We start from the raw sequence: 24,710 nt of genomic DNA, 5'->3' as shown, positions 1-24,710 counted from the left end.
AAGACAGCTGCTGCTGTTGGAAGCATTGCATGCTAATGCAAATCATCCTGCTAAAGGACTATTTCTTGTGACTTTTTTTCACAAGTTCCACAGCAGACTTCCTGTATTGGCTAGAATTGTATCACAAGCCCATATCTAAACCAGTCACCTCAAAGATAATGGGACTGCCATGATTGAATTAGACCAATCTCCTTATTACCCCATTGGAGCTAGGAAAGAAACTCTTGTTCTGAGCACTTGGCCCTGGAAGGAGGATGGAAACTTGTATATAATTCTTATATATATAATGTTCAGTTAGATAAGAGAAAGGGAGGGCATGATTCTGGATGGGAAACCAACAGGGTCTGTCACAACATCATCCTAGAAAATGTAGAAGACAAACAAAATAAAAATCACCGCAATTCCCAAACCCAGAGATTACTATTAACCCTTTGTGTGTATCCTTCAAGATGTTTTCCCATGTGTACACACACACACACACACACACACACACACACACAGTCACACTTCTATTAACACAATCATTCAAACGCACTGTTTTCAAACATATTATTATTATTATTATTGATATCAGAAATTTCATTCTCTTGGGAATGAAACTCTATTTTCTGTTTCTTAAGGCCATTTTCAATTGGTTTTTACAAATTGATTTCAGAAAGAGGAAGGGAGAGGGGAGAGAGAAACATCAATGATGAGAGAGGATCATTGATTGGCTGCCTCATGCATGCTCCCTACTGGGGATCAAGCCTGCAGCCCAGACATGCGCCCTGACCAGGAATCGAACCGTGACCTCTTGGTCAATGCTCAACCACTGAGCCCCACCAGCCAGGCTTAAAACCATTTTCAAAATGAATCTAATATGATATATAATGTGAATATGATTGGCAACTGATAATGTCTTTTGGAGCCAGAAGTTAAAGCCCTAACTCTAAATCAAGTCACTTGCAAAGGCCAGGAACAGCAGTTATTGGAGAGGCCAGATATAGACTCATCAATTCCCCATCTGAAGCTTATCATTGCACTTGGTGTGATGCCATTGTCATTCCTCCCCTTTCCACAGCATGCCTTAGTCAGGGAGTTGAGAGCAGCTTGTCACATTAAGTATGGCTCCCAGGGGCTTGCTGTTATGCCGGGAGCACTGGCCTTGCCAGAATCCAGCTGTCCTACTGAGTCCTCATGTGATTTCTTATTGAGTCACTAGACCGCTGACTTTAACTATGAAAAGAATGTTAAAATGTCAGATAATTCCATCTGATTATTTAGGTAGAATATTTAAAAGGATTGTTGGGTTTGTATGACATTTTTTAAAAAAGAACTTTATTGATTTTTATCTTATTTGTTTTAGAGGGAGAGGGGGGAGAGAGAGAGAGAGGGGAGAGAGAGAGAGAGAGAGAGAGAGAGAGAGAGAGAGAGAGAGAGAGAGAGAGAGAGAGAGAAGGGAGAGAGAGATACATTGATCAGCTGCCTCCCATACACATCCCAACTGGGGATCAAACCCAAAACCTAGGTATGTGCTCTGACTGGGAATCAAACCAGCAACGTTCCGGTGCAGGGATGGCGCTTCAATCAGCTTCAAGGAAAATTTTTGAACCCGTGTTTCAGAATGACTTTCCCAAGTACTGTCTGAACATGATATGGGAAGTAAGGTTCTATCTAAAATCTAAATGTTTCCTCTCTGAGAGTACAAAAGTAAAGCAAAATCAGGTTCAGAAATTCGTGATGAGAGAGTCATTTTCAAGGAGCAGTTAACTCCTAATGCCTAAAGCAGTGAATTTATTTAAACAAGAAACAAAAAATAACAAGAAAACAGACAGATAATACAATCATTAAAACTTTTAAAGCAGATTTTAATTTTTTTAAATCATTCATTGTTTAGCTTCAAAGGAGACATTTAGTCCTAGAAAACACTTTGCTTTTAATAGAAATAGACTTAAGAAATTGGGGTAGTGGTCTGGTTTTATTGATTCAAATAACCTTGTTAATATGTACCCCATCTAGAATAATAATTTTCCAAGAATCATAATATAATGTCTTCAAGATAAATTGCATAGAACATCATTCTTCTTAAATTCAAAGGATCATATGGTACTCGGGTTATCATTCTTTATTACTGCTCTATAAACATGAGTTACGTTTAAATAGAATTTCACTTCATAGAATATTGAATAAATACGATATAGCTTTGTTGATAGATGAGAAGAAGAAAAATATGTCATGTTCTGGTGGGAACAGGAAGAGAAAGAGTCATAAGCTCAGCTACATTCAAGTCTCACTTATACTATCAGTGAGAAACTATCAGGTCATACGGTAAAACCGGCATAGTTACATTACTGTTTCTTTTTCAGTATTTCGTCAAGGTGATATTGGCACAAACTGGTATGCTGTCCTGGCAGGGTCTCTGGATGTAAAAGTATCTGAGACCAGCAGTCACCAGGTAAGATGTCTTATTCCCATTTTTTTAAAGTAGGACTTATTATTTTTAAATGACACATTATCCCTATGTCTTCTGTGCCATCAAAATTACATTTCAAACCTATTTCCTCTTTCCTCGAGTATGAAGTTCAAATGTTTGATGAATTCCTTTATTAAATTACTCCAGAAACATACACATTGAATGTCTTCTGAGATTTGAGTATGGTGCCAGGTGTTGGAGCATGACATTCAGGAGCCCTTGCCTGCCTTCCAGAATCTTGCTGTCTGTTGGGAAATGCAAACGATTCCTTTGCGATGTGATAAATTGCTGTGTGTAAGGTGAAATGTGAGCAAAGGGGGAAGGAGAAGCAAGTCTTACTGGGTTTCTCCTTAGAGCCTTCCTCCATCTGGTGTCCTGACTTTTCCGTGTCCTAGAAGTGACCCCCTGTGGCCTTTTAGGTGCTCCAGCAATTCGGGAAAATGTGCTCTATGCAGTCCGCCTACAATTTCTCACTATTTCTCTACCTCACCTTTCAAATGTAGGAGGGCCAATAAGGACATTTCCCTTAAAGTGCAGCACTGGCTTCCTGTATCTTCCTTAGTCACCTCTGAGGAGCTTGGCATCCTAAAAGATAAAATTCGTGTTCTTCTCCCCTCCCCATGCCACAATATTTGTGAGTATTTAAAATTGGACCCAGAGTCTCCTTTCACATCTGCACTGACTCTTTTTTTTAATTTCTTTATTGATTAAGGTATTACATATGTGTCCTTATCCCCCCATTACCCCCTCATCCCCCTCACTCATGCCCTCACCCCCCTGTTGTCTGTGTCCATTGGTTAGGCTTATATGCATGCATACAAGTCCTTTGGTTGATCTCTCCCCCTTACCTCCATCCTCCCCTACCTTCCCTCTAAGGTTTGATGGTCTGATCGATGTTTCTCTGTCTCTGGATCTGTTTTTGTCCATCAGTTTATGTTGTTCATTATATTCCATAAATAAGGGAGATCATGTGGTATTTATCTTTCTCCCACTGGCTTATTTCACTTATGCTAAGAGAAATAAGCCAGTCTGCACTGACTCTTACTCCATCATTAACCCATGTGGCCAACATGTACAGAAGCTTCCCATTTGGAGCCACGGACCTTAACTCTCAAAAGAATGGCCCCCAGAAACCATCGTCAGGCTTCAGTATGAAAATGGTCCAAGTTTTCTATCCATATATTCGGGACTCAAGTTAAACACAGAGGAAAGAGAACTGGCTAATTGTAAAATCAGAACGAATTATCAAGAAAAATCAAAGAAACAATTAAAGGGACAAATAACCTGTCGCTGAGTACCATGTGTAAGACAGTGCTCTGAGCCTCGTTCACATGTAGCACACTTCAACTGTGACAAACGTTCATGACATACTAAATCTGAGATTTAAATTTTGTAGGAACTTACTCGCCTCTTGGAGATGCCCGTGTTATACTTATCTAAAAACCCAAAAGACTGTTGGTAAGGTGGACATTTCTGTTACACCCATTGTTAGATGGTTAGAGTCTCAGGCCAAGGCCAAAGTCCTGTTTAACCCGTAGCATACTTTTTCTATGCATCAACGCATTGAAAGTCCATTAGAGATTGCCTGGAACCTGTACCCAACCCCTGGCCTTGAGGGTACTTCCCTCGTGCCCTCTCTCACGGGGACAGGTTTCTCTTGGATTTCAGTGAGGGCCAAGGTGAGAGGTAGGTTTTGATTCTTGTAAGCTGCCTCAGTTTTCCAATAACACTGAGAAGAGCTAGCTAGCATTTCTTGGATATCTGCCACATTCTAAGCACTTAACAGGTGTTTTTTTTTTTTTTTTTTTTTTAACCACTTTAATCCTCACAGTAACCCTATGAGAGAGGTCATATTACTGTTTCCATGTTACAGATGAGGACACCAAGGCCCTAAGTAGTTAAATAACCTGCGCCAAGTAATGTATCTAGAGATTAGGGGAACTAAGATTAAAACCCAAGCAGTCCAGCATCACGATATATACTCTTAGCCACTGCTCTGCCCTAATTGACTCAGAAGAAGTATGCCAAAGCTGCCCACCTTCTACCTGCAGACTGCTGTCCTGGTGGGCACCCTCTGGGCCTTTTGCTCAGAGCCGCTCCTGATGCTTACCTTAACCCCGTCTCACCTGTGTGGTTGTATGGAGGGCACAAGGCCTGGAAGAGGATGAGTCTCCTTGCTTCTCCAGGTGGTCCTGAATGAATAATGATGGAGAGAGGGGGGGAAGCTGAAAAGGGAAAGGCAAGGAAAGAGAGGAAAAGGAAAGAATATGAGAATTAAAGAGAAAAAGGGTGAGAAGGAGAGGAAAACAGAGGGAAGAGCGATGAGGAAAGAATAATAATAATAATTTTTAAAAGGCAAGGCAGATGTACCTAAGGGATGATTAATCACACCAGAAGTGATGTGCTGACACAGCAGATGTTAAAAGCCGTGTGAGATTTTGATGGTATTAAAATAGTATTTGGCCAGGGGCTCTTGGACTATTGCCCTGGACCAATTATCTCTCACCATGCAGTCCCAGCAAAGAATAACTGAGTAACACTTTGTTAGCTGTGGCTTTTTTTAAAAAAAATAATTTTAACAAACTTTTAATTCTAGATTTTAGCTGTGGTTTTAACCTCAAACCCAATGCTGAGAACTTCCTAAGCTGGGCTTGGCCATCTCTTAAGTTGTTTGGAATCATTAGCTTTGTATCAAAGCTGGCTTCCTGCCTCCCCAGTGTACGTCACTCCTCAGTGTCCAGGGTTTTCTGGATTGATTTGTATAGTCACTAAGACATAAGGATGATGAAGCACATTGCCCTCTAATCCTCCAGCACTCCAGAGAGTGGCTGGAGGTAGACAGAGGGCCCAGCCTTTTAATCAGCTCTGATGGGCAGGACATGGTTTCAGCCACGTGGGAGGAAGAAGCTAAGGAGAATGAGCAGGACGGATGTACCCCATTCCATGGCAAATTGCTTGAAAAGGAGAAACAAAAAAGTGATTTCTATCCGAGCTGGCCTTTTAATGGGTTCTGGGTCTCTGCCCTCTAGTGATGTGGCCAAGTCAGAGTAGTACCTTATATTAGGGTTCTCCAGAGAAGTGGAACCAACAGGGAATAGACAGGTGAAGATTTATTTTAAGGAATTGGCTTATGGGATGGTGGGGGCTGGGAAATTCAACATTTGTAGAGTAAGCTGACCGGCGGGAGATTAATGTAAAAGGTGATGCTGCAACCGTAACTCTAAAAGCTGGAAAACTCAGGTAGAGTTTCTGTGTTGCTGTCCGGAAGCAGAATTACTTCTTCTTTGGGAAACCTCAAGGGAAATCTGTTTGCTCTTAAGGCCTTCACCCACATTATGGAGGGCAATCTGCTTTACTTCAGGTCTACTGATGATAAATGTTAATCACATCTAAAATATTTTTATGGCAGAATTAGACCGTCTGAGGAACTGGTTACCATAGCTGACATATAAAATTCACCATCATATTCCCCAATGGGAGAAAAATGGGGTTGGATGATGGACCATGGGAGGAGAAGCAAAAAAAGACCTGGAATTTCTATTCCTAGAGACCAGTAACAACATTGCTAAGTGCCTTCATTGTGTCACACCGTGCTAGGGGTTCTGTGAACATTAACTGACTTCATCTTTAGGCATTTATGTCCTATTTTATAATTGAGCTTGAAAATAGAGTTCAGCAACATAGGTATAATTTTTCCTGGACCAAAGAAAAATTTGGATTAAGGCCTGACATACTCCAAATTTTACGTTATTTCTACTGTTCACACAGGAAAAATGGTGGGCATGGGCAGTAAAAAAATGAGGTGGAGGAGGAGGAAGAGGAGAAAAGTTGAGTCTAAGAATTAAGGAAAGAGATAGGGCAGAGTGTCTTGCTAGCTTACCTCTTCATTTTCGTTCCTCAAGTCTCTACCTGCCCTACATGTCTGTCTTATCTGAGTCAGAACTCAGAGGAGATGATGGTGATAAATTCTCAAACTTATCTCTGAGTTTCAGCCCCTCATTGGAGTGTTAGCTGAGCCAGAATGGTGAGAAGAAAGCAGGAATAGCTAATGGTAACGGAGCGCCCACTACAGGCAGCTATGCGTAGAGCACTTTGCAAGCATTATTTCACTACACTGCCCTCTCCCATTTAGTGCTATCATTAGTTTCATTTTACAAGTAAGATGCTAAATGACTTGCCCAAGGTTACACGGCCATTAGGTATCAGAGCCAATTCTTTGTGATCCTAGAGCTCAAGTTCTTGACCAGTTTGGTTATACAGTTGCCATCCAGAAGGAATAGTGATGTGGGGAGAAGGAGCTTTCCCTTTATAGCTCCTGCAGCCACCCTCCTGCATCTCTGATTCCAGCTCAGAGCTCCACACTTTCTCACCTGCAAGCGCACCTCACAGGTGTTTCCTCCACCTGAGACATGCTGTAGGGGATGGCCCACTTCTCATACTCTGCAGAAACCCGTGGGATGTGGGCCTTCCTTCCACCACCTTTCAGATTAGGAGATATATAGTGAAATGAGCATGTTCCATTCCCTCAAAAGGCTTCTGGATTAGAGCATGGGGTAGATAAGTATGGGTGATAAGGGAGGGAGATTGAGGTACTGTATGTACAAGGTAAAGGTGAAATGTTAGAATTGGTGTTGATGGGATTTATGGGGAGTTGAGAGAAAGGGAGGATCCTGCCTTGAATGAAGAGGTGGATGGCGATGCCATTAATTGAAATAAGGAACACATAATGAAGAACTCTTCTTAGATTCTGGCACACTGTTTTTATATTATATATTTATTAGGTGATATTGATTTGATGGAATTTTTTTCTGAACAAAATCACCCTATTTCTTTTATATAGTTATAGGAAAATATGACTATATATAACTTTCATAGAACATAAATATTTTATTTGTCTCAGAAAATTCATATTACCTTCCTGCCTGTTTCAATGCAATATTACTTTTTTTGTCCCTTCCCATCATTCCCTTGTACGTTTTTGCTCACTGGGTTAAGAAAACATAGCTTTTTGCTCTCTGTATGGTTGGTTTGGCATGCTCTTTTTTAATTCTTTGGGCTCTTAGGTTGAGGGTTACACATTTCTTATTGATATATCCTCCGAGCATACTAGTAGTAACTCTCATAATTTACAAAGCATTTCACTTGAATGCTTTTGTCTGAGCCACTCTTTTAGGTGGACCCAACTATGCTAGATTTTGCTCAAGTCACAGGTGAGTGAGTGGTCTGCTCAAGATGGCTAGTGGTGACCCATAGAGCTGGAAGTCACCATGATTTTTGTACCCAATCAGGCCCTGCCTTGCCACCCTTAGCAGTGGCCAGCATGTGCTCCATTTGTCTGGTGTATCTAGAAGGGGCCTACAAAGGGAGCTTGTCACAAGCACCTCCAGTACCATGGGTGGTGGTCGTGGTGTGTTGACCCTTCTTTGCCCCCTTAAATCATTGATGCCTACGATTCTAACAGAGAAAGCCATCTGTTCCACACTCGAGAGAAGTATTAAAATACAAACACCCTGGTGACTGATAATATAAACTTTAGGTCCTTTCCTGGAAGGGGAGGACAGAGAAAAAAAGCTGATGGGCTGTGGAGAGCCAGAGGGTTCACCTCTAGTTCTATTTGGGGCCACCACCTGGTCAGTTTGGGAACACAAGCCTGCCAGCTGGGAGGCTGACCTGGCAGGCTGAGCCTGCCTCCCCTGTGGGCCTGCCTCTGGCTCCAACAGGCCCACAGCGGTACGAAATCCTGCTGAGCTGGCTTAGAGCACCTTCCTCTCACACAGTCCGGCTAACTCTCTGTGCCTGAGTCTTCTACCCCCGAGCCCCAGGCTTCAAGTATGGCCTGGAGTGAGGAACACCAAAGCTCCTGGACGAGGAGGGGGACAGTGGGCCCTGCCTCTTGGAGACCCACCCTGAGGAGCAGGTACTATGTGCTGTTTTTTCTTTAGTTATGGCCTAGAAACCATGTTTGTAATAAGAATTTTGAGAAATTATACATAGACTATTCTGCTCCTATGATTTTGATGAAATTTTATTAATTTATTTTTTAAATCCTCACCCGAGAATATATTTTTATTGATTTTTAGAGAGAGAGGAAGGGAGGGAGGGAGAGTGAGGGAAAGAGAGAAAGGAACATTGATATGAGAGAGAAACATCAATCAGTTGCCTCCCATATATGCCCCAGCCGGGTATTGAACCTGCATCCTTTCGGTGTATGGGACGACGCTCCAACCAACTGAGCCACACGGCCAGGGAAATTTTGATGAAATTTTAAAGATTACTACCCTTGCAAATACCTTCCTACAAATCATACTGATTCCGCTACTCATAAAACAAAACCTACTTCAGAAACACTCTCACTCCGTGCCTGTGTAATTGTCAGAGATGCCTCCCCAGCTTCCCACACACCGCTCCTGCCTCGGCCAGTCTCTGTCTTACCCCATGAGACTTAGAATGCTCAGCAGAGGACCTGTTCACACACCACTGCCCCATCCCAAAGTGTCCCAACCTGGCTCACATAACTTGCACTTGGCGACACAGATCCTATTAAGGGTTAATCTTTCCAGTTCCCAGGGACACCTGGCCCTATCCGCAGTCTCTTACCTAAGCTTAAACAGGACACTTACACCTTCAGGTGCCCACAGCTGAATTCTTGCTCTCAAGGATCTGCCTGTTTGGGTGTCTATTTAACTTAAAGGGCTAGAAGTCAGAGATTTTACATTCCCACGAGAATGAATACTATGAGTATACTTTTATTTTCATTGATATGTGACTAGATTTAGGGTAAAAGGTGAAAATTGGTACAAATTATAAACAATAAATTTAAAAATAATAAATAGGCTTATAAACTGCACTATGTCAAGCAACAATATATCTCTCTGTGTGTGTGTGAGTGTGTGTGTGTGTTTCAGACAGAGAAAGAGAGAGAGAAAAGGTCCTGCTCTTTGCAGATTTTATAGGTGAGGGGCCTTTTAGGCATGGTAAACATTGAAGTCCCAGATACACATAAGGCTTTGAATTAATCTTCACATCAAAGAGGTTATAATATGTTTCCAGTCATATCAAAGTAGAATTTCAGGTGGCTGTTTGGTTCATACAGGTTCGTGCTGCAAAATAGAGAATGAGATTAATTAATTAATTCATTAAACTTCTACATCTCTTTCTCATTTGAATTGTAAATAAATACCTAATGCAAAACACAGTGGTTAAAATCAGACATTTGAAGTTTCCCTCTGCCTCTCAATTACTGTGACCTTAGGCAAGTTAGATTACCTGTAAGTTGGGGATAGCAGTTCTCTCTTAAATGAGTTAGTGTATATGAAGCACGTAGCACAAAACTTGGCATAGAGCAGGGGTTCTGGTGCCTTTTTTTTTTTTTTTTTCCATTTCCAGAAAGAAAAGTTAATTGCCCAGAGTGGGAAAGCTGTTGATGGCTATGCCTGCAATGCTGTAATTTTACCACAAGAGGGAAGTGCTAGCATATAAAATGTACTCCGTATTGGAAACAGCAAGAAGTTTAACAATGTTGTTCAGCCATTTCGTGGGATCAGACAATCTGAGCAGCACTTGGCCTTGGTCATCATTTTATACATCTTCACATCTGTCTCTGTGAAATTCTCTGGCCATTTGTAGCCCAGTTTTGGGGAAGGATCTTTTACTGGTACCCTCCCCCCCCCCCCCCCCAAAAAAAAAAGTAAAATGTGCTCTTATTTACCCTCTCTTTATCTCTGCATCAAAGATGTTTTTAAGCATTAGTTTTGTTTATAAAATGTAAAGGACAGGCAGGTTTCTCCTTTATGTGGACCTGTCTTTGTCTTTCTGCGTTTGCCTGTCTGTTTCTTCCATTGACTCTCATTTCACTCCATTATTTTTTGACAGAGAACATTGTCATTATCGGGAAACATTTTCTGAACACATTTATGGAGCCAATAAAACTTGGATGGTGCCAAGCCCATGGTGGTAGTTTGTAATCTCTTGCTACTTGTCTACGCCCAGGTCATATTATTTGTTCGGAACCGATCAGGTTTATTTAGCATCCTGCACCATATATCCACATACTATATTTGTGTTTTTGCCATGTAATTCTTTGTTTGGGTGGATGCAAGACTGAGCTACAGTGCAGCAGAGACTGGCCCTCTGCTGAACTAGGGTTGGCCTCCCTCATTCAATGATCACAAGGCCAATGCTGGTCCATCTGACAGCACCTTCCCGCAGCCAGCATACCTGGTCCTGTTACGCTGTGTCTAACACTCCAATTCCAGGGAAGTGCTCGAAAAGTAACAGATCTTTTTTTTTCTATTTGTTAGAAAATCCACATTTGACTTAGAACTATTTTGCCTTTGTGCTTGGCAATAAATCCCTTAGATGGCAAATGCTCTCTAATGTCTTGACAAATTCAGAGATTAGGTTCCATTAAATTTTTACTTTTTAAAATAACTTGGAGCATTCAATAAATTTCAGTACTAAATTCAAACCTATGAAACAAACACAGACACTACCAAAATTAATGGCAAGAATTGCTTATAGTTCTAAAATAAAAATTGTAAAAATATTTGCCTTGTAAAAATTTGTGTCTTAGGGTCTACACACTTGAAGGACCAATTTGTTCCTCAATGTTAACACAACATGTATCCAAAACAATAAATGTGCTGTGAGATGAACTCTTCTTAAGTAACATGGAAATGAGGTAAATATGCATAAGTGCACAGCAAAAGAAACCATCAGTAAAGTAAAAAGTCAACCTATGGAATGGGAAAAATATTTACAATATTTACAAACCACATATCTGATAAGGGGTTAATATAAAAAATATATAAGGAACTCATACAGCTCAGTCGCAAAAAAACAAGCCAGTTATAAAATGGGCAAAGGACTGAGTAGACATGTCTCCAGAGAAGATATACGGAAGGCCAACAGGTTCATGAAAAGATGCCTGCATCACTAGTCATCAGGGAAATGCGAATTAAAGCCACAATGAGATGCATCTCGCGCCTGATAGGGTGCTCATCAGCCAAAAGATAAGAAATGCTGGTGTGCGTGTGGAGAACAGGGAGCCCTTGTGCACTGCTGGTAGGATTGCAGCCACTATGGAAAACAGTACGGGGATTCTTAAAAAAATTAAGAATAGAACTACCGTGTGATCCAGCAAATTGAATTCTGGGAATATACCCAAAGGTAATGAAAACACTAAATGGAAATGATATCTACACCCCCAGGTTCATAGCAGCATTGTTTACCATAGCCAAGACATAAAACAACGTGCCATCTATAGACGAGTGGGTACAGAGATGTGATGTATATACAAGGGAACACTACTCAGCCATAAACAGCCAGGACTCCTACCATTCAGAATAACATGGATGGACCTTGAAGGTGTTATGCTAAGTGAAATATGTCAGACAGAGAAAGACAAATACCATATGCTCTCACTAATATGTGGAATCTTAAAAAAAAAAAAAACATAATAAAAAGATCAGATACCCCTTGAAGTTATAGGACAATTAAAAAATCTTAATATACTTACCACTGAGAATTCTTATGTTTATTTGATTGATTGTTATTTTAAGTTTCATCAGGCTGCCTGTAACTTGTGTCAGTTGGATTTTAGTAGACGCTTATAGACATTATTTGCAAGGCACATGTTTATTAGCTTGGATATCAGTGACATATAATCACTGGCTTTCTTAGCACCATTCCCATTTTCATACCGTAGCTGTACTTTATAATGAAACAAGCAAATAAAATGCCTCATATGAGAATGCTGCTTTATGAAAACTCAGTATACCATAATTCTGACATACAAAGCAGATAAATTAAGGGGTGATTAGTAGCAGAACGAAAGGATTCTTTGATTTACAGCAGGATTCATCAGAAGGGTTTCTTTGAATACAAGCTCCCCCAGAGAGCTGAAGTGTTTTGCAGATCATTCAAACCACTTGACATCCAAACTGGGCGTCAGAGAAACTTGGAATTTAAGTGTTGAAAAGCCATTGTTAATGGAAGATTAACAGGAAATGAATATAGAGCTTCTCTGTTACTTAAATAATAGAAAAATACAGGGTGTCCCTAAAAAATGTATACACACTTTAACAGCTGATAACTCAATTTTGAAAATGAAATGTATTTTAGTAAACAATTCCTTTATAATTATTCAAAGTGTGTATATATTTTGGGGGACAACTTATATAATTAGCTTTTTAGAAATTTTGATAGCTTAAATATGGCTGTCAGAAATAATACTTCCCTTTATTTATGGAGCGCCTACAATATGCCAGGAACCATACAGAACTCAGTGTATATATTATTTTATTTTTATTGAATCCTGCTAATAATCTTATAAGAAAGATTCCTTCCATCCCACAAATGAGGTACTGTGCAAAGCATCTTAAATACATCTCGCTTAACTGTTGTGAGAAATAAATGAGGCACCATAGTCAAGACACCTGGCCAAGTGCATGGCACATAGTAGGATACTCACCCACGTGGAGATCTGCATGGATATAGATGCACAGTAGGGTTTGTGCTAATAAGGGTAAGTGGGTAATTGAGTGTTGTAGAGGGTAGGAGAAGGAGTGATCAAGTGGACTGGTAAATGGGAGAGAGCTGGATCAGATCGGGGGAAGAACCCATATCAGTGATGTACCATTCTTTTGAGAGCCCACACCCCTAGTTATATAGTAGAAGGCCTCAGAGACCCACTATGCTTTACTAACACAGTGAAGTCTTCCCATGTGCCACCCAAGGGTTACTGAACTTACGATGTGTCTGATGCAAAGCAGTAAGTGATGAGCTGGCCTCTGTCCCTGTTACACAAGTCTCTTTGGCAATGCTGGTTTGACCAGTGCCTCCCCAGAGGGCTCAGTGTAACTCGGGACTCACAGCCATGTTTGGCTAACCCTTGTTTTGGGTTTCTCCAGAAGCTGAGCTGGAGATAATGATTGGCCCTAAGTGGGGTTTTTTTTGGACATGACCCTGGGAAGCATTATAAAGAAGTAGGGAAGTGAGATAAGAAATGAAGGAAAGTCAGTAAAAGTGTTGATAAGAGGATTTCCACTGTGGGCAACTGAGCTCACTCCCCAGGGGACCCTCTAAGAAACCGTGTAGGGTTAGAAAGCCAGGGTACTCTTATGCTTCTTTGGTGGAGGGTGTACTGTCCAGGCATTAACTGCCCAGCATTCTGCCCTTAGGTGGAGCAATGCAGAGGTGTGAATGGCAACCATTCAGAAAGCTAAGTGATGGGGGAGGGAGGGGACAGGGAAAGGGGTGGGGACATCTGGCAGGACTCCACAGCATCTGCTAAACCCACCATATATTATAGACATTCAAGTTTTCAAATCTTCATTTCACATTTGAAAGACCTTAAAATAAATTGCCATCTTATCCCAAAATAGGACATTTCTTTACTATTGTTAAAAAATTTTTAAAAAGTATGTTTTTGTTGATTTCAGAGAGAGGACGGGAGAGAGAGATAGAAACATCAATGATGAGAGAGAAACATTGATTGGCTGCCTCCTGCACACCCCCTGCTGGGGATGGAGCCTGTAACCCAGGCACGTGCCCTGACCGGAAATCAACCCTGACCTCTTGGTTCAATGGTAAGCTCTCAACCAGCCCGGCAATGTTGTTAATATTTTATATTTCCTGAGTAGGTGCTGCTTTCTTCAGTCTCTGTGTCACTGTAAATATTTTCTTTCAGGTGGCCTTTATTGTACTTTTGCATTAGATTTTGCGGACGACTTTAGATATTTGTTATGTGGATAGTGGCAGGAGTAATATTTATGACTCACCCTGGTCAAGTCTTAAAATAAAATTTAACCCTGGAAAGTACAGATTAGGCAACGGAATCCTTTCTGAAGGGTTCAGAAGATAAAATGAAGTAAGCTAATGGCATTCTCAAAGGAACCTGATACGCTAGAGAATTCATGAAGGTCTGTGATTTATCATAATCCATCTTGTGCTTTTATTAGAATTTGAAAATTACTCCAATGTACCATGCTATTGCTGACTATTGACATGTCAGTTCTCAGGATATGTTTCTGGCTGAATTTGTTTGCAACTGACTTTCTGGAAAATTTATTAGCAGGCTGTTCTTAAGTTCTCCCCTAATCTTTTATTCTTTTCTGAGATGTTATTGATTTCATTTTCCTGAACACAATTTTATATGGTAATATCTGTGCAGAAGCAATTTACTATGGTTCAAGGAACTGGATTCTATGGGCATTTGCCTTAGTAATGTGATTATGGAGTCACTAAGTTGATCTTAACAACGTTTGCTTATTGTGTATTAGATGCATGAAAGGAAAGCTGTGCTTTCTAACTCAGGATTACCCTTGTGTATCTCCCTTGGTCGGTAATGCCTGGCAAAATTAATGTCCAGGTGATTTTGAGTGGCTGTTTGTATTATTTGAAAGTAGTTAGGATTAAATCCCAATATTATCACTGATGTTGCATGCAGAGAGTAAATTACTTTTTTTGGTACACCTTAAGAAACTTTTAAATCATTGATTTACAACATTTCATAAACTAGCCATCCTGCACTTAATCAGATGCTGTGTTTACTCTGCTGTGGCTGCAGGAGGCAGCATGATACAAAAAGCTTAGGATCTATAGTCAGAGAGCAGTGGTTAGGATCTGACTGCTTTACTCGTTACGCCTGCGTGAACTAGGGCTGTGTGCATCAACCACTCCGATCCTCAGTTTCCTCATCGCTTCAAGACAGACCAACAAAACAGCATCCCTCTCCCAGTTTCCTACGTAAGTATTGTAACTGCTCCTCCTCACTAAAGACCTTAGTTTGTTTTAAAAAGATTTCCCCTCCCTTCTTAAAGCAGATAGTAGTCATTTACGAAGATAGTCTTGTCCACAAAAAGACTTGTGTGGGATTATTACTAGTAGCTTTATTCATAACATCCCCAAACTAGAAACAAGGCAAATATCCACCAGTAGGAAAATGAACAAGCCAATCTCTGTACAATGGAAAAGTACTCATCAGTAAAAGGGAAAATAAACTAGGGGTCCATGCAACAACTTGGATGAATCTTACACACATTATGTTGAGCAAAAGAAGCCAGACATCAAAGAGGGCATATTGTCTGATCCCTTTCACATGAAGTTCTAACACCAGCAAAACTCCTTTGCGGTGATAGGAATAAACCCATCACCTCTGAAAGGAGGTTTTGAAGGAAAGAAGCACGGTGGAACTTCCTTGGGTGATAGAAATGTTGCTATGTCTTTCTTTGGGTCAAAACTTATTGAACTGTGCAATTAAATCAAGTGTTTTATTATATACAAATTATACTTCAAATAAAAGACAACTCACCCATCCGTTAAATTTTCTAATGACCAGTTTTGGGGATTCTCAGGATGCAGTGACCATCTGTACGCTGGGAATTGGAACGGCCTTTGGAGAGTCCATTCTGGACAACACTCCCCGCCATGCGACCATCGTTACCAGGGAAAGCAGCGAACTGCTCCGCATCGAGCAGAAGGACTTCAAGGCTCTCTGGGAGGTGAGCCCCAAGGCTTCTTTGTCCATTAATGTGGTTGTGGGGGAAAAAGGGGCCTGCCACGTGGATAATGGCATTACAGTCGGGCCTTAATGTGTTCTGTTCTGAGCTGGTGGATAGAATTTAATTTCAAAACTGGTTTTTGAAATAAGGGAGTGAAAAAGCCGTTTTGACACAAGGCATCTTTTTTTTTTTTTTTTTAATTTAGTGCTTGCTCAATTTTCTGTAGTTTGACATACCTTATAATTATTTCTTGAATGACCATAGAGTGTTTTATGTATTTCTCCCCTCCTATTCCACAGATGTGTTCTTAAGCAGGGAACAAAATACTTTGACATTTTCTTTTGCATTTTCAAAATCATCATTGACATATTCCCTGGTAAAGTAGAATGAATGGGGTTAACATCTGCTTCATCTAAATGCTTTTAAAAACGATGTGCCCCATAATAAGGTATGAGAAATGAGGGACATAAAGATGTCTGGTTAGTTGCCAACTTCAAAATGCTTAGGTGGCACAGCAGTGGATGGATGTAACTGGTCCTGGTGGCATTAGCATTTACCGCTGCTTACCAGTGCCCCCTTAGGGTATCACACTCGTTTCTAAGAAGTGTGGGGGAATAAATCATCATATACAGCAATGGCAAGTGGAGCACTTAGAAAGGCCCAGCTAAGCCTTGCATCTTTCACGCTCATTCCTTTTCAGTTCTTCAAGCTTCTGATTTGAACCTGCGGTTGTTCCTTATCTTTGTCCTGGGCTCAGTGTGTCCAAGTGTTAACCCATTGAGCTGGCAGGCTTCGCCACTTGTGGCTAAGATTTTAAAATTGATCTAAAAAGAATTTTGTGTAATCAAATAGTTTCCTCCAGAGCCAAACAAATGACAGATGCATTAAGGGAGCAAGCCTGCCGGCGAATGAGTGATGCTTTGCCTTAAAAGTCCTGCAAAGCCTTGGAGGGCCTTGGTGGTGAAACCTGTTACTTTTATTCTTGGCAGTAGTGAATAAATTGCGGGGTTACTTGTTTGAAATGCTTCCCTTAGAAAATATTAAAGAGCTCCAACCGCTCTGTAAAGTTCAGAGACAAAAGCTAGTTTTAGGAAGGCAGAGCTGAAGTAGGTTTGCATGAGGTGTGTGTGGAGAGGTTTTCTGTCAATTAAAATGGACCAAGCTTGAGGCAAACAAGCCATTTTTTGGATCTTTCACTTTAAAAGGTAAACTGAAAAAGTCTGTTCCCAAAAGGAGATTCAGAAAACCGGTTTAAGAACAAAAAAGTGTCCTACCTGTGATGTGTGTCATTATAGCTGCTTTCTGTCTGTGATGACTGATGCAAACTGCTGATGGTGATTTGGAGAAATATTAAAAATTTATTGTAATTAGGAGCCCTCAGGCTGTGAAGGCAGTTCCTGAGAAGTTGCTCCCTGGGAATATTGAAAATATATAGTTAAAAACATTTTAAAACCTAACAGAAAATAAAGAAGAATAATACAATCAACACCTGTATACCTGTACTTAGTTCAACAAATGTTAACATACAGCCATATTTGGTTCATATTTGGTTTTTTTGGTTGTTGTTTTTTTTTGGGAACCACTCTAATGTAAATGACAGACATCGTGGCATTTCATCCTAAATATTCAGCATGTATATCTGAAAAATTAGAATATTCTGCTACATACCTTTACCATTATTTTACCTGTAAAAGTAACAATATCCTAGTATCATCTAACACCCACTCTAGAGTTCAAATTTCCTCAATTGTTCCATAAACATCTTTTACAGCTGCCCAAATCAGGCGCTCTCTCTCTCTTTGTCTCTCTCTTTCTTTTTTAAATCCTCACCTGAGGATATTTTTTTCCATTGCTTTTCAGAGGGAGTTGAAGGGAGGGGGAGATAGATGGAAGAGAGAGAGCGAGAGAGAGAGAGAGAGAGAGAGAGAGAGAGAGAGAGAGAGAGAGAGAGAGAAACATCTATGTGAGAGACTCCCATTGATTGGTTGCCTCCTGCACTCATCCTGAGCAGTGCCTGGGATTGAACCTGAAACCCAGGTATGTGCCCTTGACCTGGAATCAAACCCATGACCCTTTGCTGCGTGGGCCAACACTCTAACTGCTGAGTCACACCGGTCAGGGCTCCTTTTTCTTTCTCTTTTTCTCTTCATGGCATTGACTAGTTTATAATTCAGCTATTTATTACACTGGTAAAAATATCTGTTAGCAAATCTGTCAGCCAAATAACAAAAGGGAAAGATCATGAACGGAGGGATTACATAGCTTCAGAATTCAGGTAGAAGCCTCACCAAACTGGGACATGGCAGGAAAAAGGCAGTAGACAGGTAAGCTGGACAGTGCCTCTCCTGTCAGCAAGGGAAGGAGCTCAGTGTTAGGCCATAGGCTGTGAATAGTAAATATTAGATAACCTGAATCATGGGTCTAAATGTGCATGTTCACCTCACCTGATTATTTACTTCTGAGGAATGCCATGGTCGGCCCATTATATGGCAGCAACCTTATATTTAGCTGTATCCTTGTCTATGTCCTTGATGTCACTTACTTTTATCAAACACGAGAATCAGGAATCTGGTTACTTCTTCTAACTCTGAAAATTGTGGTCCCTACTACTAACAGGTAGCACAGTCCAAAAATAGCTCTTTAAAAGGCTGAACAAATAGTCTATTTTAAATCTTACACTTGGACTTGAATGGCAGCACAGACGGGGGAATTCTGCTTCCTTTCCTGACCAAAGGCCAATTTCCCGGGCTCTCCATTGGTAGATATACACTCAGAACTCCATGTGAGATTTTGATTCCTATTCAATTTCAGCCCAAATACCTTTTGGTTTATGTTGTCTATTATGTTGTAAGTTAAATTAGTAGCACCCAGATTATTTTTAAAAAATCATAAATCTGATTGGAAGAATTATTCAATAATTTCTACAAATGCATAACATTAAATAAATACTCCCCAAAATATAACTGAGGTAGCAGCTTCATGCTTTTCTTTGTACCCTACACCTTTTCTAATGAAAACAACTTTCTTTTTTCCTCCAAGTTTCAATTGCCAATTTGTGGTCGGATCTGAGGGTGCTGGGTTGTTCCATCTTAAAGTTAGCTCATATTTTCTTAGCTTAAGTGAATTATAGGAAATTTATTGAGTTGTTCAATAATGCTTCCCTCTTTTCACACCTCTTTGATATTAGTACTTAATAAAATATATTAACCAGGGAATAAAATATGTCATTTTTCAGTAGCATCTCAAAAGAGAGAGGGAGAGGAAGGGAGGGAAGAAGAAAGGGAGGGAAGAAAAGAGGAAGGGAAGAGATAGTTATGTTTATGGATTTCATTCAGAAGAAAATTAATTTAAAAGTCTTGGAATATCACTTTTAGTTCTTTTTTTTTTTAAAATAAATCTTTATTGTTCAGATTATTACAGGTGTTCCTCTTTTTTTCCCCCCATAGTTCCCCTCCACCTGATTCCCCACCCCACCCCATTCCCTTACCCCCCGCCACTGTCTTCATCCATAGGTGTAAGATTTTTGTCCAATCTCTTCCCGCACCCCTCACACCCCCTTCCCCCTGAGAATTGTCTGTCCACTCCCTTTCTATGTCCCTGATTCTATTATATTCATCAGTCCATTCTGTTCATCAGATTTTCCATTCACTTGATTTTTAGATTCACTTGTTGGTAGGTATGTATTTGTTGTCATTTTGTTGTTCATAATTTTTATCTTTACCTTTTTCTTCTTCTTCCTCTTCTTAAAGAATACCCTTCAGCATTTCATATAATCCTGGTTTGGTGGTGATGAACTCCTTTAGCTTTTTCTTGTCTGTGAAGCTCTTTATCTGACCTTCAATTCTGAATGATAGCTTTGCTGGGTAGAGTAATCTTGGTTGTAGGTTCTTGCTGTTCATCACTTTGAATATTTCTTGCCACTCCCTTCTGGCCTGCATAGTTACCTACAAGGGAGTACCCATATGACTGTCAGCTAAGAAATCAGCTGACAGTCGTATGGGTACTCCCTTGTAGGTAACTAACTGTTTTTCTCTTGCTGCTTTCAAGATTCTCTCTTTGTCTTTTGCCCTTGGTATTTTAATTATGATGTGTCTTGGTGTGGTCCTCTTTGGATTCCTCTTGTTTGGGGTTCTCTGCGCTTCCTGGACTTGTAAGTCTATTTCTTTCACCAGGTAGGGAAAGTTTTCTGTCATTATTTCTTCTAAAAGGTTTTCAATATTTTGCTCTCTCTCTTCTTCTGGCACCCCAATAATTCGGGTGTTGGTATGCTTAAAGTTGTCCCAGAGGCTCCTTACACTATCTTCATATTTCTGGATTCTTTTTTCTTTTTGTTTTTCTGGTTGGGTGTTTTTTGTTTCCTCATATTTCAGATCTTTGGTTTGATTCTTGGGGTCCTTTGATCTACAGTTGAATTTCTGTATATTCTTTATTTCAGACAGTGTATGCTTAATTTCTGACTGGTCCTTTTCCATTTTTTTTTGGCATTCTCATTAAGGTTCTTGAAGGTCTCACTAAGCTCCTTGGAGGTCTCATCGGCGGTTTTTAGAAGATTCTTGAGTAACCTTATAAATGTGGTTTTGAACTCTATGTCCAGTAGTTTGCTTTCCTCCATTTCTTTCATTCGTGACATGTTTCTTTGTCTCCACATTTTGCTGCTTCCCTGTGTTGATGGAGTGGCTTTGTGTGGTAGGTGACCTATAGGGCCCAGTCGTTCAGCCTCCCCTATCACCTGAGGTGGACACTCTTGGTGCACCCCTTTGGGGCTGAGTGCAAAGTCTTGGTGTAGTTAAGCCTTGATTGCTCTTGGTACACTGGGAGGAATTGACCTCCAGGCTAATTGTCTGTGAGGACCCGCTGTGTCTATAATGGAAAAACTGCTGTGCTGGAGACACGCTTAATGTGCAGGACTTGCTTCAGTGGGGCTTTGGTGCTCACTGAGTCTGCCTCTTGAATGTGTCACTTATGGATGTGAGTAGTTGAAATCTGGTGTCGTCTCACACTGACCCCTAGATACACTGGCTTCTGGATCTCCAATGGCGTGCAGGTCAGCTACTGTCTGAGGCCACCCAGCAGGAGCTACAGCGAGAACTACAGTTTTCTCCTCTTTGCTTGGGGTTTAGAGGTTTTGGAGCTGTCTGATCAGAGCTGCAGTTTGTTAGGTTAAGCTGCAATGGGGCAGGCCATTTATATGCAAAAGCCGCTGCATGGAGCTTGGGTGGGTTTGTAGATTGTGCGGGGCGGGGTCTCAGGGAGTCACTAGGTAAGGGCGTGGCAAACAGTGATGGCTGCCAGTCAGCCGTCTCTGCGTCTCCTCGTTTCCAAGTCCCCGCGTCCCGCGCCCCAGCGCAGTAAACAATGATTGCTGTGTGCACCTCTGCAAGAAAGCCACCCTCACTTTCAGACCCGATGGCAGACAGTCCAGCTTCTCCCCGTAGGAGTTTGGGTCCCCAGCGTCTCCCTAGAAACTGGAGTTCAGAGTAATCAGGAGCTTGTCTCCCTTCATGTTGAAAAAAGCAGCGCACCCAGTCGCCCACCACCAGCCCGATTCGTGTACCTCCGTACCTCAACTTTTCAGCACTTGTGCACATCTCAATGCTCTTTTCTCTTTCCTTCTAGTTGTAGAACTTCCACTCAGCCAGCTTTCCCGTGGTTCTGGGTGATAGACGTTTTGTCTTTTAGTTGTAGTTTTGAAATTGTTGTGCGAGGCAGCAGTTTAGGTGTTTACCTATGCCGCCATCTTGGTTTTTTCCCATTTTTAGTTCTTGAGGCAATTATAATTCAAACTCTTTGGCACTGGTGGCATTGTATACCCTCAGGAAGGAGGTGAAATGGCAAAGTAGTGAAGTGTAGGCTTGGGAGTTTTAAACCACTTATTAATATTTGATCCAAGATTGTGGGTATTTATGATTGTTATTGGCATTTGGAATAAATAAAAGACTGATTTGTTGTCCAATTTCATGAATTTCTTCTCAGCACATATAGTATAAGAAGGTTTTCAATGGTTAGAACAACAAATGAGGAATTTTTTGGTTTTCTTTCTGACTTTCTGTCCAATGCTGTGTCTGCATAAAGATGCTTTCAGCTTTGTAGCATGCTTGGGCTTCCTGATATGGACTGTTCCAAATACAGGACATGGAACGAGGAGATGAGTCCAATGTGTTCAGAGAAGATTAGAGAGGCACACTCGAACAAATCCATAAAAGATACGACCAAGAGGCCCTTGAGCTAGTGGTCTACCACCTGCTTACCTATGCTTTAATGGCACGAACATCATTCTGGACAAAAGCTTTCCTTTGCTGTGAACCCTGTTTGAGCATGTTCAAAATAATTACATATTATATATGTTTGTGAATAAATTATTTGAAAGTTTAAAGACAGCAATAAAACTACAGGCTTTAAAAGTAAAAGCAATATTTTAAATTTGTAATCTGACCCATGTCACAATAAAAGCTGTAATTGTTACCCAGAAACTTCTTATCACACTATTGTGATTTTATTTTAACCAGGGCAAACCATGTCACAGAGAATCATTGCTCAGGTGTAATGATTACTTTAAATGTTTATTTTTTATTTTTTATCTATAATTGACTATAATATTATATTAGTTTCAGTTGTACAACCTGATGATTTGATGCTTGCATATATTGAGACATGATCACCACAATGAGCCTAGTTAGAATCCATCACCACACATAGTTACAATTTTTTTCTTGTGATGAGAACTTTTAAGATTTTCTCTCCTAGCAGTTTTGAAATATACAATGCAGTATCATAATTAACCATAGTCACCATCTTTACATTATATGTCACCATTTATTTTATAACCGGAAATGGGTACCTTCTGACCCCCTTCCCCCATTTGATCCACCCCCCACTTCCTGCCTCTGGCAACCACCAGTCTGTTCTCTGTAACAGAAGTAATGCTTGATAAAGTATGTTTATTGCCCAAATGTGTCTGTGGCCTCAGTAAATATTGTTGACTGAGAAAAAAATCTGCTTTATGGGATATAAAGCTGAATGGGAAAAATAAGAGGTAAGTTCATGTTTCTGTCTTAGGAAAAGAAACCAATTTGTAAGCAAGAATATTTCTAAGATATATATATATATATATATATATATATATATATATATATGTATATATATATGTATGTGTGTGTACACACACACACACATAAATATTCATTCATGCGCTGGAGGGGGGTCCCTCAGCCTGGCCTCCTCCCTCTTCACAGTTCAGGAGCCCTCAGGGGCAGAAGGTGACGCCCCATCACACCTCTGCTGCTGCCACTGCCGGCAGCACAAGCCTCGGCCGGCCCTGGTTACCTGAGCCTCGGGCGGCCCTGGGCGGCTGGGCAGCTGCCATCCGAGGCTTGCCTGCACCTTGGGCCAGCCCTGGGCGGCTGGGGGGCTGAAGGGACTGGGTGACTCCGCAGGCAGGTGCATGGAGCAGCTGCACCTGCCTGAGGGTGGGCCCGGCCATGCCGCGCACCTGCCGCCCCAGCGGGGCTAAGGGAACTGGGTGCCACCATCTTGTGGCTGTGGGCGCCGCCATCTTTGAGGGCGTGGCAGTCAATTAGCCTATTCCATCCTATTGGCTGTGGGCACCGCCATCTTTGTGAGGGTGTGATGGTCAATTAGCATATTCCCTCTTTATTAGATAGGATATACACATATATATATTTTGTCCTCACCCGAGGAAATGTTTTTATTGACTTGTTTTGGAGAGAGAGGAAAAGGGGGAGGAGAGAGAGAAACATAGATGTGAGATAGAAACATCAATTGGTTTCTATCGTACATACCCCATCCAGGGATTGAACCTGCAACCTAAGTGCTAGTATGTGCCCTGATTGGGAATAGAACCTGCAACCTTTCTGGTGCACCAACCAGCTGAGCCACCCAGCTAGAGCAGTGAATATTCTTGAAGAAGCGTTTTACATCTATCTCTAGTCCCTAATTTTCAGAGTTCTTTTTTTGTCTCGATTCTCCCAGATGTGTTGGCAGTTGTGGGACTGTAAAGCTTTTTAATTATTTCTATTTACTGCCTCTTTTGGATTATATAAGGAGAAAAAAAAGCCCTTTTCCATTAATAATTTTTAAGCCACTATGAGAATAGGAATTATTGAGATGACAGCAGCTTCGTCTTTGCTGATGTGCTTTAAAAACCGCATTGGAATAATATATCTTTCAGAGGCATCTGCTCCTGCTTGAATAGGCTTGATGTTCCTATCTGTCTTGGGCTGTCAGAAAAATTAAAGGCAAACACTTAAAACATAATATCACTGAATGCCAAAATCTCAGAAGTCCTTTGGGTGGGTGTTATTGCTTCCTTGAGCATGCAAACAATTTCAGGTTCTTTCACTGTGACATTACTGCTAGGCTTTGCAGGTGGCCTGGCATTTTAGGTGCCTGTTTAGTGGTCCCGGGTACCAAGGTAGGACTGCAGGATCCATCCTCAGACAGGCAGTCGCCTGCCTGCCTGCGAGTGCACAGGGACCCACCCTCTCCAGTGAGGATTCGTGGAGCCCAGAAGCCAAGGGGCCTGCGCTCTCCCAAGTCAGAATCCTGTGCTTACTTTTGGCAACTTAGGATCTTGTCCTGCAGGGTTACTTCCCAGGCCAGAAATTTGCATCAAAAGGCCAAGAAAAATACATCCAAAAATAAACATGAAAGCCAAGACTTTGTGCCAGGAACTCCAGCCACACACATCCTGTTGGCTGCTTCTCTCGCCTCTCTCCTCGCAGTTCGGATTCTTTTAA

General features: G+C 41.1%; 1 protein-coding gene across 4 annotated transcripts in view; it reads left to right on the top strand.

Annotated features, from left to right (window-relative positions):
- RAPGEF4 (Rap guanine nucleotide exchange factor 4) overlaps positions 1-24,710 on the top strand; it is a 270,049-nt gene that overhangs the window by 46,916 nt on the left and 198,423 nt on the right. For all 4 annotated transcript variants that reach the window (XM_080671018.1, XM_080671014.1, XM_080671010.1 and 1 more), the window contains exons 3-4: positions 2,346-2,434; positions 15,808-15,954. Coding sequence is in view for 2 of the 4 variants with exons in the window: in XM_080671014.1 (XP_080527140.1) it covers positions 2,346-2,434; positions 15,808-15,954 (236 nt within the window). In the remaining 2 variants the exon portion in view is untranslated. The remainder of the gene's footprint in view (positions 1-2,345; positions 2,435-15,807; positions 15,955-24,710) is intronic.

Source organism: Plecotus auritus (assembly GCF_963455305.1).
Source record: "Plecotus auritus genome assembly, chromosome: 5".
In the NCBI taxonomy this organism is placed as follows: Eukaryota; Metazoa; Chordata; class Mammalia; order Chiroptera; family Vespertilionidae; genus Plecotus; species Plecotus auritus.
Note: the sequence above shows the minus strand (reverse complement) of the source record. Positions and strands in the feature narration are given on the sequence as shown.